Source organism: Cricetulus griseus, chromosome 7 (assembly GCF_003668045.3).
Source record: "Cricetulus griseus strain 17A/GY chromosome 7, alternate assembly CriGri-PICRH-1.0, whole genome shotgun sequence".
Taxonomy (NCBI): Eukaryota; Metazoa; Chordata; class Mammalia; order Rodentia; family Cricetidae; genus Cricetulus; species Cricetulus griseus.
This window is the reverse complement of record NC_048600.1, coordinates 65,558,521-65,573,027: the sequence shown is the minus strand read 5'-3', so window position 1 is coordinate 65,573,027 and position 14,507 is coordinate 65,558,521. Positions and strand designations below refer to the sequence as shown.

Sequence of the window (14,507 nt, the reverse complement as noted above, 5' to 3'; positions counted from 1 at the left end):
TTGGCCTCTCACTCCTCACCATGGACAATTTTCTCTTTTAAACCTAGGCCTTCTGGAACAGTGCCAGGTAAGGCACCTCACCCTTACTGGCCCCTGACAGTCAGGCTACTACCCAAAGATTCCTAAAACAGGCCAGAGAGGAGCTGGGCCTCCCTCGTGAGAACACGTCCTGACAAGGTGACTTGGGCATAGGCACCTGACACAGGTTGAAACTCTAAGACAAAGGGGGCCGGAAAGATGGCTCATTGGATAAAGGAGATTATCACCAAGCCCAACAACCTGAGTTGGATTCCCAGTGGCCACAAGGTGGAGGGAAATAGTTGACTTCTGAGAATTATTTTCTGACTTCTACATACGCACCGTGGTGTGTATGTACATGCTTGCACATAAAAAACATACACACTGAATGAACGGATGTAATTAAAACAAACACACAAACCTTCCCTCAGCTAAATTTCAAGCCAACAAAGTTGAATTTCTTTATAACACGGCTCCAATTTTTCTCTCATTCCAGATTATTCTTTGAGACATCCTGTACTTCTCTATCCCTCAGGCCATATATACACATGTACACACACACACACACACACACACACACACACACACACACACACACACCTGGAATCTAGCTGATGAGAGAGTTGCCCATCTGGGCTCAGTGTCCTGCACAAATAATCTCACTGCTGGGTGCTGTTAATTTGTAGTGGATTCACATAGCAAATTAGGGAATTTCTGTCAATACTGTTGCAGAAAACAAACTGATGCTATGAGTGTGGATCTGGAGCTTCTAGAAGCTTCCCTGTCATCTCCTGAGGACAATACGGACATCCTTGAGAAATATGGAACCAACTGAAGCCCCAGATCAAGATGCCAGCAGCTATGCCTGAGCAGATATGCACCCCAACTTCTAGGGTATTCAAGCCATGGTGCCTTTTGAAATCTGAGTCCCCTTCAATGGACAGGAGCTCTGTTACATTATTTGAAGGTCCAGGACCCAAAATGATTTAGAAAGGTTGACTTAAATGCCACGCCTGTTTGGTATGGTGGTTCACACGTGCAATCCCAGTACTGGTAGAGGCAGGAGGATCAAGATTTCAGGGCTATCCTTGGCTATCTAGTGAGTATGATGGTTAATATTGTAAACTCACTAGGATGTAAAATCACAGAAGGGACACATCTCTAGACAAGTCTGTGAAGGATTATCTAGACTAGGTTAACCCAAAATGAAGGTAGCACCGGGTCATAGGCTAGGATTCTGGACTGCAAAATAAGGAGTAAGCAAGCGGAGTGTCAGTGTTCATTTCTGTCTGCATCGTGACTGCAGATACAACATGATCAAATAAATACATAAAAAGACCGTTCTTAGTAAGGGAAAAGGGACAGACACCCTGCCGTGGGGGCCATGACCTACTCTGTTGCAGGATTCAGAGCCCACATTGAAATATATCTGCAGAGATCTATGGCCTTGGAAGCAGGGCTTCGAGGGGAGCAGAGCTGCCAGGGCACACTGAGCAGGGACAGGTACAGAACACGTGGCAGAACTCAGTGCTCGGATTGTCTGAACCAGTTGCCTCCACCTGCAGTGACTTACATTTCTGACAGTGAAGTGATACCATTCTCTGCAAATGCTGGGAACAGAGAGGTAGAGCATTCCAGCATGACAGCCCAGTCGAGGGTTAAAGACACCTCCAAGGGCTTATGTGTCCAAAGCTGGCCCTCTGTGAGGCCATTTTAAGAAATAGGTCTTTAAGAGGTGGGGCCTAGTGGCAGTCCTTAAGTCACTGGAGATGATGCCCTTGGAAGGGATTAAGGTATCTTCTTGCTGGACCTCTGAGTTAGTTCTCATGAGACAGGGTTGCTGTAAGAACCCCTCTGTGTTCTGGATTCTTCTCCCCTTCGCCTTGGCTCTTCTGTGCCAGATCTGACATGGTGTGATGTTATCAACCTTTTCTCTTTATAAATGGCCCAGCCTCTGATGTTTTGTCATGCTAACAGAAAACAGACTAATGCAACTGCAGAATATGGGAGTGAACCAGGAAGAAGTCAAACACAGGAGTGTTCCCTTCAACTCTGGCTGGACAAGAGCTGAATGTGGGTAGCAAGGTCCCAAGAGGCAACAGGTTTGTCACTGGAGTTGGCTCTCAAGCATGGTGATTGGGAAACACAGAGTGGAAGGAGAACATGGTTGTAGAAACTGTGAGAACCTAGCACACCTCTGCCCCTGTGCTCCAAAGTGGCAGCAGCAACAGTTAGCACCTGGCTGACACTGCTGGTCACTCCCCAGTTGTCTTCCTTCCTAACAAAGCCTCGATTCTATTGCAGTGGCAATGTGCCCAGCCCCGGAGGAAGAATCCAGATTGGCCAAAGCCCCCTGGTTGTCAGCTCATTACCTTCCCCAGTGAAAGGGTGGCCATGGTCACATGACCTAATTCTGCTGCTGGCTACAAGGGAATTCTGCTGAAAGATGCTTCCAGCACTTCCCCCAGTTTTAAACACCATGGGGGAGCTCTCAGGAGTGTGACTCTTTCTCCTCCGTCCCCCTACCTTAGCTATTTGGTGCCAAGGAAGTTCCAGATGAGGGCCTGGAAAAGCAGAAAACTGTCAGCAGGATCAGGCACTGAGGTGTGAGCCACGAACTGTCCAACTCTGCTGTGTTCCAGTCTTCTCTTACTACACAAGATAATCCAGTGCTGCCATTGGGTTATCACGGTTAAGTGGCCACATCAGGCATTCCATCACCTGCCATCAAAAGCTATCTACTCTTAGGCATGGCGATGCATGCTCACCTGCCTGAGGAGGCTGAGGCAGGAGGACTACAAAATTGAGGTCAGCTTAGGCTTCATAGTAAGTTCAAAGCCAGTCTGGGCTACATAATGAGACCTTGTCTGACTACTGGCCTGTCTTTTGTCACTATAATCAAAGACTAGAGACAGGCTATTTTATAAAGAAAAGAGACTCAGTGCACTTTTGTAGACTGAAAGTGCAAGACCAGGCAGCCTATTTCTTTTTGTCTCTGGTCATGACCTCTTGGCAGATGGTATGATTGATGGCAGGGAGGGAGAGGAAGAGAGAGAAGTAGAGGATGAAAGGGGAGAGTATGGACCACAGCACCATCAGGAAGTTAGGACAGGATGGCATCTATAATCTAAAGGTCGGCAGGCCTAAGACTGACTCTAGACTCCAATTGGGCTCCATCACTTCTTACAGGCCCACACCACCTCCTGGCACTGGCATCCCAGCAACTAAGTTCTCAATGCATGAGCCTTCAGGGTAATATCTCGATGTACATCCTAACCCTACCCAGCATCAGCCAGGAGTGGCCCCGGCATCGGCTTGCTTGAGTCTCATTACACGAGCCATCAGATAACTGTGTTAGAGAAAGGAAGGCTGAAGTGCAGGAAGCCGAAGCAATCAAAAGACAGCCTGTAAACATGCGGTCCAGGTCTCACTCCCTACTTGGGGTGAGTACCATGTGCAGCGTTGCCCTGCTCCATCCCATGGTAGCATTCAGTCAGCTTCCAGAGCACCTTGCTTCCCTTTCAGAAGCCTGCCTTGCCCCCACCTCCACCCCATCTTCAAAGTCAGCCTGGAAATGACCAATTCAACAACTCTAAAGTGTCTCTGGAGAAAACAACCCACACAGTTGGCTTCTTCTAAACAGATTGCTATTATTGTGAAGCTCTCCCAAATGGCAGCATTTAAAAAAAAAAGTTTTAAAGACAAGGGGAAAAGCAGAAAGAGAAAGTAAGTGTGCCAGAAAGTAATTGGAAGGAAACTTCTTTGGGGGCTGGTGCTATTAGGAGCTGGGAAACGTCAAGAGCTGATTTATACTCCAATTCTAGGCATCTTTATTAACAGAGACTCAACAGAGCAGCTCTGACGAGCTGACTACCAGAGGCACTGAGCAAGAAAGTCACACCGGATTTCTGGACTTGACAGTAATACAAACCAAGACACACAGGAAAGAAAGTAGAAAGGAGGAATAAGAGTTTTGTCCAACTCTCTTGGTTTTCCTTGTTTTCACACTGGTCTGGACAATAGAAGGCCAAGAGCCAACAGTAAATCCACTGTAAGCTGGAAACTGCCTCCTCTGAACGCAACCAAATATTGCTTTAATCCTTTGCATTAAGTTTTTTACTGCACTATGAAAGCTATGCATTCTGAATTCTCAGCTCCTGCACACTGAAGTTCGAGGTGCTGAGCCAGTGATTAATTGGGCAGTTACTTAAGGCACTTTCAAAGCAGAATAGGAGATGTTTGGTTTCACATGAATATTTTTAGATCCTACTAAAGATACTGCCTTTAATGGCTCTTGCTTAGAAATCTTGTTTTGATATTTTGAAAGTCCTTTCTTTCCCATATGTACTGCAGGAAGGGTCCTTCGATAATCATGACAGAACATGAATATTCCTTCTGTAACTATGTTATCAGGCACATCAGCCATCCCCAGAAAAACTGATGTCATGGTTCTGTTCCCAAGGGAACAGGGACAGTGGGTCCCCTATAAACAGTGGCTTTTGTTGACTCATTTTTCCCCCCTGACATTAAACTTGTATGTGGCTGGCAAGAATTTTTTTTTTTTTAATTTGGACATGGTTTCTGCCTCGGATCCTCTGCACACGACTTTATTGGTTAAAGGGCAAGCGGCAGGCACTTGTATATACACACAGCTACTTCAGCGGTGACTTAAAAGGGGGCTTCCCTGGGAGCAAAGCAAGCTAGGAAACATGCTGAATCCAAGCATCCTTTCTCTAAGAGACGTTCAGTTCAATAATTATTTATCCTCCATATCTAATAATTAGAAAAACTATACATCAAGGTCAAGCCAACTGTGGGCTCCACATAAAGTGTCTCCCACAGATTTCCCATCATGATCAGTGCGTGCATTTCCCATCCAGAAACATTTAACAAGCAGCAGGAACCAAATGGCACTCAGGGAGAGTGAGACCTTGTCACTATGGATAGAGAGACCCCCAGCAGACAAACAACACTTAAGTGTTGGTGCTGGGTCGTCTCCGACTCTTCCAGGAAGAGAAAGGAGCCCATCTACACTCTAAGCCCCACAGTCTACACTCCTAGCACCACAGTGCCTCAGAACTCAGATACATGACATGGCACCATGTGTTGAAGGGCACAGCAGTTCATGGATAGGGGTGGAGAACTCAGGGCCTGAATTTTTTTCCTTTGCCTTTAAAGGCAAAGAGTAGGAAGCCAGCATTGAGTTCAAGGTCAGCCAGGGATACATAACAAGAAAGAACCTGTCTCAGGAAAAAAAAAAAATGAGGCTAGGCATGGCGGTATATGCCTGTAATCTCAGCACTCTGGACACAGAGGCAGGAGGATCACTGCAAATTTGAGGCCATCTTGGGCTACATAGCAAGTCCCAGGCAAGCCAGGACTATATATTAAGACTATTTCAAAAATAAATAAATATTTCATGAAAAAAGAGAAGAAAGGGCAAAAACAAGAAAGAAAGGGAGAAACAGAAGGGCAAGGAAGAAGAGGAAAAGAAAAGGGAGAGGCAGGAGGAGAAGGATGAAGAGGAGAGGGGAGGAGGGAGAAGAAGGGGGAAGGACAGGAGGAAGAGGAAGAGACCACGGGGCTGAGGAGCCAACATCTGGGCTAGAGGACTATCTGGTTCAGTGGGTAGAGCTTGTGCAAGGCCCCAGGTCCATCCCTGCCCACATGTATCAACACTCCTGCTGTGTGTGTGTGTGTGTGTGTGTGTGTGTGTGTGTGTGTGTGTGTGTATGTGTGTGTGTTGGGGGGCTGCTTCCTCACAAATACATTCCTATCAATTCAGACAGAACCTGTGAGCTCCTTGTACAAAGCTCTTCCAGGAATTTCTGGTTTCCTGGCCACAGCTTGTAGTTTATTCTTATTAGAAAGGACAGCCTGAGCCGGCGGTGAAGCACACCTTTAATCCCAGCACCAAGGAGGCAGAGGCAGGCGGATCTCTGTGAGTTTGAGGCCAGCCTGGTCTACAGAGTGAGTTCCAGGACAGACAGGGCTATACATAGCAACCCTATCTCGAAAAGGGTTGGGGGATTCACAGGTAGGCAGTAACTAACTCTCCACAAAGCAGTTCAACACCCCAGTTAGTACAGTAACAAAGATGGCAGATGGGCACAATTTAGGAATGGGTGGTAGATAGCCTTCCTGCCTTCCTGCTTTCTCTACCATGAAGCAAGGTTCGTTTTCTACTGTGCTTAGGAGTGACCCCTTCCCCACCTCTTTAGACTTGGGGCAGCCATCTTCCCCAGGAGGAGGATAACCATTCCCACAAGGGAAGCAGAGCCAAGAAAATCTAACTAGTGTGCTGGTGTCTGCCATAGTTCTACAGCAAAGAGGCTTGCTACACAAAAGTAGAGGTTCTGCCCAATGTATCGACTGCGGAGTCTCAGAGGCAGAGCACAATGTGATTTTTTTCCCCTTCCTCGAGACAGAGTCTCAAACAGAGACTATCGAGACAGGCTGGCCTCAAACTCACAGAGATCCGTCTGCCTCTGCCTCCAAAATGCTGGGATTAAAGCCACAAGCCACTCCGCTGCTGTTGTTGTTTTAAGTTTTCTTCTGTAGCACTGACTGGACCTGGTTCTTAACTATAAACCAGCCCCTAGCCTACAAATTCTGGGATTACAGACGAGCCACCAAGCCCGGCTCACAAAATCAGTCTTAACCTTCAGAAAATAAATCGAAGACGCCTTGGAGTGCACTTGGAGATCGCAACCAGACAAATGCACAGAAGCAGCTCATCTGCATCCTCGCTCGGTGGCTATACAGATGCGCGGTTTCAGCGGGCCAGCTTGAGAACACAGGACTTCCAAGCCAGAGCCGCCCCCAGCCAAACCTTCCCGGGCACGGAGGCGAGGGAGCGCTGGCCGGGAGCCTTGATGGGTCCCGGTTGTTAGAGGCCGACCAAGCGTAGGGACGCACGAGCCTAATTAGTATCTTGGGCGGGCGCTGGAAGCAGGCTGGAGACGGTGGGTCTGAGAGCACACTTTAGTAAAAACGCAATGCTCAGGACTGTTGCTCCAAGATCTTACCTTACCTCCGCTCCTGCGTGTTCCCTAAACGGCCCCTTTGGATTGTTTTTCCTACAATGCAAATCCTGGCATCGGAGCCGGACAGCAGGACACCTCATGACTAATGATCCCTGTTCAACCCACTAGGTGAACCGTGTTCCTAGGGGTGACTATCATGCCACTTCCGCACCCCCCGCACTCCCGCACCCCCACACCCCCACACCCCCACACCCCACGCGTAGCCGGACATCCCCGGCCGGCGATCGTGCGCCTCACCTCCCGCAGCAGGCGCTCCAGGTGCGTTTCGGCCCAGGCGTCAGGGCTCCGGACGGCCCGCGCGCCGCAAAATTTCGCGCTCCTGCTCCAGCGCCTCCACTCGGCCGTGCAGTGCGGCCGCCTGGGCGCCCAGCAGCAGACAGGCGGTGGCCGAGCCCACCGACAGCAGCAGGCACAGCGCGCCTAGCACCCGGGCCCCGCAGCCCGCGCCGGGGTCCTGCGCGCCTCCCCCGCCCGACGGGCGCTCGCCCGCGCCCATGGCTGCCAGCCGGCTCTGCGTCGGGGCTGTGGCCCCGGTAGACTCCAGGTCGGCGGCTGCGGGGATCTGCGTCCCGGTGGCCACGGATCGCGCACGCCCCCCTCGCTGCCCGCTCCAACGCAGCGGCCACTGCGGGCAGTTCCCTCTATGCAAATAGACCCCGCCAGAAAAGGCGCGGGGACCCACCCAGGGGAGGAGCGGCCGGTCGGGGAGGGCGGGGGCCCCTGGCGCTCACCGGATCCGCGGCTCCGGGTTCTCGCCACGCGGGTCCCAGCGTGCGTGCCTCAGTGCCCAGCCGCTACCACCCGAGGGCCAGACGCGACTGGTCTCGGTTCTCCCGCAGCTCTCCTGAGGCTGTGGCGCCGTTCGTGTCCTAGGAGCGACCCCCAAACTTGTAGACTGACCTTTCTGACACTTGCAAACCAAAACTTGGAACCCTGTGGGAAAGTTACAAGTCCGTCCTAGACGGTCGCTGAGCGCCGCTTGGTGGCCAAAAGCGACCCCTGCGCGTGGGCATGGAAAGAATCAGAGAGAATAGGAGGAAGAAAAGAAAGGATGCGGGAGAAGAGGGAGGAAAGAAAGGCATAAGGAGAATAATACGGGAAAAGGAAGGAAGAAATGGAGGGAAAGCAGACGCCTCATACAGTCAATGCTCTCACCATTTATAAAGTCAGACATGGGCATTAGACAGTAATGGTCATACTTTGGAGAGAGCTGACCCAGACGGAGAGTTTAGTTTGGGAAGCAGACAAAAATAAAAGGGACGAGAGCCCCGAACTTTGTAGAACTTTGTAGAATTCACTTTTCCGTGAATTCCTCACGGAAAAACTTGGATCAAGCCAAAATCTGCAATGTACCATACTGACTTAGCTACAATTATATTAGGACACCAATAGGGGCCAAAGAGAAAGCCAGGGGTGACCAGAGAGGCTAAAGTTGGAACCCAGGTTTTATCCCACAAGGCATATTTGTACCTCAAAACAGGTCTCAACTGTTGCATTAACTCATGTGACACCCGTTTGAGAACAGCCACTCATGTGATGGGTTTTAGATGAAGACTTGCCACCTTCCCTCCCTGAATCACCGGTGGTTGTCTGCTTAATTCCTGTGGTTACATTATCCATTCTGTATTCGTTGAGCCTGTTGAAACCCCCAGCCAAATTCCTACTCCCTTAATTCAGAGGGGAAAGCACCTTGCCCTAGAGACCCACTGAACTGAATGAAGCAAGGGTGCAATTTCCAAAAATTTCCTAGCTGTGGCCTCAGATAAAGTGAGTTCCCAGTAGTGATTATACAGTCTTGGCCCAGTGAGAAAACTCAGTGTGTGCCCAACAAATACTCTAAAAACCACTTGCTAAGCAAACCTGAAAGTACCAAATGAAGTCATTGAAAGAGGCCAACACTGTATTACAAATTAACACTCATTCTCACTAAAAGGTAATTCCCCAATTCCGACCAGCATTAGGGTTAATGGGTACTGCTGTTCTAGAAGTTTCTGTGTATTAAACAGGCCAAGCTCATTGCTCACCAGGCCTTTCTTTATTTTTGTAGACTATGTGGATTAGCCTCCTCTAAGACTGTGAAGAGCAAGCTCCTAATCTTGAAGTCAAGGTTTCCAGAGCCTGCCCCAGACTGCCCAATCTAAGATGGCCCCATTCTCAGTCCCCTTCATGATTAATCAGGGGATGGGGACATCTGTTCCTAGTTATCTTTTAACTGTATCCCCTTGTTTCATGAGCCACTCTCTTCTTACAGAACACTATCTGACCCATAGTCCAGGTGCAATAAACACTTGGTAAGCAAATTAAGACGAAAAATAAGTTTACTGTCTGCAATTCTCAATTGGAAAAGCAAGAAAGAAAACACTCAGTTGCTTGTCAGTTGGGGTCCTAGAAGGAAAAGGCGGCACCCTCAGAACAGGTGACTGAAGCCAGCTTGACTGTAGACAGGCTTCATGGTGGCAATGAGGAAAGCCGGCAGGGGGTTGGGGGGAGCACTCTCAGGCTCACAGTCGTGGGTAGCCATTGTTATCCCTAACTGAATGGGTGAGAAAAGCCTGCTGGGCAGCCTGTGGAAAGTCAGGTACTATAAGAACTCTGCTCACCAGGAGCTGTGACCTTTGGCTGAGCACACAGCCTTTATGAACCATGACTTGGTGGGTGAAGGGGCTAGAAGAAACACTCTGTCTCCCTCCTGCTGGAGACCCCTGTTGGCCAAACCTACATGTCAGGAGCCCAGTAATTGTAGTGCAGAGGGCAGCCCCACAAAAAACAGAGTGCACATATGCACCCAACCTATCATGCATTCAGTCCGAGCTACCAGTGCCTCTGAGTGCCATCCTGCCAGTGAGACACTCTTGCTTACCCCTGCGTGGTACTCCTCAGACACCAACTGGCCAGCTGGATTACTTTGAACTCTCAGTGAAGGAAGAGCCAGAGATGGGTCCCCCACAGGGATAACCATTCCAGCTATGAGCTGTCTTTCCATTTACAATCTTAGCCACCTGCATGATGTTCATAACAGGTAACCCACAGGTATGAAATCTCATACAACACACCCACTCAAGCCATCTAATTAGCCAAAGATGTGGGTTGAGTCCACTGGCTAACACTGCATTCTGCAGTAGGTTGAAGAAGCCAGCCTTGGAATATGGCAGCTGCCTTTGAAAGCACTGGTGAAATAGAATGGTGAAGTTTGGGGATGTGGTACATGGTTAATCAGGGTACCTCTCTGTGATGGTGTGCTCCTAATATGAACACATGTGCCAAAGAACCTAGGGGTAGAAGCAAGAATGGCACCACCAGCCATCAGCTGTGAACCAACTTCACAGCTGTGAAGACCTGGCATTTGCTCTTCTCCCATCTCTGGGCTATGCATGCCAAGGGAGCAAGAGACCCATGAATTGTGAGCTCTGTCTTTGTTTCCAATTCTGAATTCTCTTCAGGGGGTTGAAGGATTAACTGACTTCCAGGGAGTTCTGCGATCCCACACTAGGAGAAGGGAGATATATGGGCAGCCTGGCCATACTCCTTTGCTGCATTGTAATTGGAACAGAAATGTGCATGACCCTCCCCTAGCTGATACCCAAAGGTTAACACATAACCAAAGGGTCTAGATGTGTTCACAGTGTTGCTCAAGGATGTAGAGATCTGTGTAAGCATTTCCAGATACCTCCTCCCAAAGTTTAACTTAAGTTCTAAGGTTTTAAGAGACAATTATATGCTAAGATTGTCACTGAAGAAAAGTCACGTCTTCAGTCAGTGTCTCTTATCCTGGTCTACCAGCTGGCAGTACAACCCTTCAGACCCTCAGTTTTCAGCTTTTTAAAAAGCAGGTATTAATGGGAACCATCTAGCTTTTACTCTGTTTAAAACCAATAAAACTACATGGCAGATTGCAAGGCCCTGGATATCAGCAACAGAAAGGATGGTGAGCCTTGGGAGATGGGTAACAGGGAACTCAAGGACTCTAGAGACTGCCTAGTCCACAGTGCAAGGAAAGGGCCTCAGCCAGGGCTGGCCTCCAGTAGAAGAGCTGAGTGGCTGTGGTAGTCTAGAGCAGCAAGGCAGTTCAGAGCTACAGGGGAGAGGCTCCTAGTGAGTAGGAAAACAGACCAGGATGATTGGAATTCTAAATGCAAAAAAGTCCTACTGGCTAGGGGGTCTTCCTGCCCACTAGTACAGAAACCCTGACAGATCAGATGTTGTTGAACACTCAAATGTTTTGATGCAGTGGGGGAAAACGAGCCCTGGACTAAGCATTGACCTAGGTCTTGCTTAAAACCAAAACCTGAACAGATCAAATTGATTCAAGCAAGCATGTGACAGCTGAAGTGTGAAGGAATACAAGCAAGGTACAACAAATAAGGTACAACAGGAAGCTACCTGTACCACATAGCAGAGGAGAAGATGAATAGAAGAGAAAGTACTCACAAGCAACCCAGAAATGGCAGGGACAAAGATATTAAAGGACTATATTCCTCCTGCTCAAGGAACTAAAGGTAAGAAGCAATGATAGAGACTTTTTTAAAAGGCCCAAAACAAATTCTTGAAGATGCTAATTTGAAATTTTAAAAATAACCCCGTCAAGACAAAACAAACAAATACCTCACAACACTAGGCTGGGAGCAATGGTTCAGCAGTTGAGTATACTTGCTGTATTTGAGGATCCAGGTTTGATTCCTAGCATCCACAGGGTGGCTCACAAACATCTGTAACTCTAGTTCTGGGGGAATCTAACACCCTCTTCTGGCCTCTTTGGGTACTGCAAGCACACGGTAGAGATACACAGAGACAAAATACCCACATGTATAAAATAAAAATAAATAAACCTCTATCTATCCCAGCAATTGGGAGGCAGAGGCAGGCAGATCTCTGAGTTCAGGGTCCATCTGGTCTACAGAGTGAATTCCAGAACAGCCAGGGCCACACAGAGAAACCCTGTCTTGAAAAACCCAAAAAAATAGTAAACCTTAAAAAAGAAAACAAACACTTGCCATTCTTGCAGAATATCTGGGTTCAATTCCTAGCACCCACATGGTGCTCTAACTCCAGTTCCAGGGAATCTGATACCCTCTTCTGGCCTTCATGGATAGGCGTATATAAAAGCAAAACACTCATATACATAAACCTAGAAATACACTAGATAGGGGCTGGGAAATGGGGAAGAGTTCCTGCTCTTTGCAAGCATGGGGACATGAGTCAAGAGTTCCCAGCACCCATGTAAAAAGCCAGGAATAACTTCAGCACTGTGTGGGGCAGAGACAAGATTACTGGGGCTAGCTAGATAGGTCAGAATGTCACCAAACCTGTCTCAAGGAAATAAGGCAGAGAATATTAGAGCAGGGGACCCCACACCCTCTGGTCCAAGGGCATTGGTGGGCTAAATGCAATGAAGACAACTACTCAAGGCACATCAAAGGTTGCTTGAGCTGAATGGTAAAGAGAAACCAACTTAAAAGCAATTAGAAAAAAGGAAAAACATATGCAAAGGAACAAAATATCAGGTTTCCTGGCTACAGTACAATCCACAGGGTAGAAAACATTCCATTTTCATCAACACAACTCCAGACCCAGCAGGAATACAGAACTACATCAATGACAATGACACATACCTGTGATGCCAGTACTCAAGAGGCTGAGGCAGGAAGACTATGAGTTGAAAGCCAGCAAGAGTTAATGAAACTGTCTCATGGGGGGAGGGTGTTGAAAACTCCCAGAAACACAAAAGCTGAAAGAATTCATTATCATCATAATCACAGTAAAGAGAAATGTTAATGCCATAACTTGGGGCAGAAGGAAAACCACACTAGAAATATGAACTTACACAAAGGAAACCCTACTAACTCTAAGACTCCCTGCTGGGCTGGTGGGGATGCAGGCCTGTGACCCTGCAATTGGGATGTGGGATAGAAAGATCAGGAGTTCAAAGCTAACTATGGGTACATAACAAGTTCAAGGCCAGCCTGAACTATATAACCTATCTCCAAAACAAAACATTTAAATCTCATAAAGATCTAGACAAACTAGCTCTGGCCTGAGGTAGCCTGAGCTACAGAGTATAAGACCTTGTCTCAAAACCAACCTATTTCATTAAAACAATTCAGAGGACCGGGCATTGATCACACATACACACACACACACACACACACACACACACACACACACACACACACACACACACGACTTCATATGGCTGAAGAGAATGCATGTTGACCAAAGCCAGCAGGGAATTAGGTGTCTAACTGTCCCGTCATTCTTGTGTAGGATGCCACTGTGCAGCGGAAGAGGATACATACTCTGAACAGCCACTTAATTACCAACCACCTATCACCCAACCCAGGGAAGCAAAAGTCACGAAAAACAGCCAAAAATAAGTTAGAGGACATACTGGCTCCTTAACCAGAAAACAAAACACAGGGAAGGCAAAGGCCAGTGAGATATCAATGTGTCATCTTGGCTGGGTCCTGTATATATAATAATCCAAGTATAAGATGACATTTCTAAGATAAGACTAAACAGATTTTTTTTTAAATAGATGAGTAATCAGTCAATTTTTTTTTTAAAGATTTATTATGTATAGTGTTCTGCCTATAGGCCAGAAGAGGGCACCAGACCTCATTATAGATGGTTTTAGCCACCATGTGGTTGCTGGGAATTGAACTCAGGACCTCTGGAAGAGCAGAGCAGCCAGTGCTCTTAACCTCTGAGCCATTTCTCTAGACCCAGATTTTTTTTTGTTTTTTTTTTTTGTTTTTGTTTTTTGAGACAGGGTTTCTCTGTAGCTTTGAAGCTTTTTTTTTTTTTTTAAGTTATATTTATTTGTATGGAGGTGGATGCATGCATGACAACTTAGTTGTCAGACTTGGCAACAAGTACTTTTAGTCACTGAGCCACCTTGCCCATATAAACTGATATTAAAATTTAGAATTGTAGATGCAATATGGTATCAGGCATTTTTATTTAAACAACACAATTTTGTCTGGTTGAAAATTATGCCATGTGTTTCAATACTTTGAAGCTGGGCTATAAATTTGGGAAGGGGAACTCATTTTTATATTAAAGTTTTTTAGATGAAAAAAAAAACCCACTAATATAGGACCAGCCTCCCCCAATAACTCAAGTATATTCTTATCAGAGAATGTTCATTTCTTAAGAGCATAACATTCCTCCTTTAAAAAAAAATGGGAGTTAAAAGGGAAAAGGGAGATATGATCATTATATCCATGTATAAAATATTCAAAAATATTTTTTTCAAATTACCTCTATTATAAATGACCCATATTGATGTATTTGCTTGTCTAAGACTTTTCCTTTTAGTGCTGAAGCCACAAACACTGTGAAAAGCAATGAACCTTCTAGAAAATAAGGGCAGCAATACAGGAAGGTAGGAACAGGCAGCTGAGAGCTCAGAGGGAATGCTTGGCAAAGGACGTTTCCAGAATGACC

General features: G+C 47.1%; 1 protein-coding gene across 1 annotated transcript in view; it reads right to left on the bottom strand.

The window, feature by feature from the left end:
* The window catches only part of Col23a1 (collagen type XXIII alpha 1 chain), a 287,845-nt gene extending 280,285 nt beyond the window's left edge, over positions 1-7,560 (bottom strand). Inside the window, 2 exon segments of the mRNA XM_035448111.1 lie at positions 7,302-7,350; positions 7,352-7,560. Of these exon segments, the coding sequence (XP_035304002.1) occupies positions 7,302-7,350; positions 7,352-7,560 (258 nt within the window).
* Between the last annotated feature and the right edge of the window lie 6,947 nt (positions 7,561-14,507).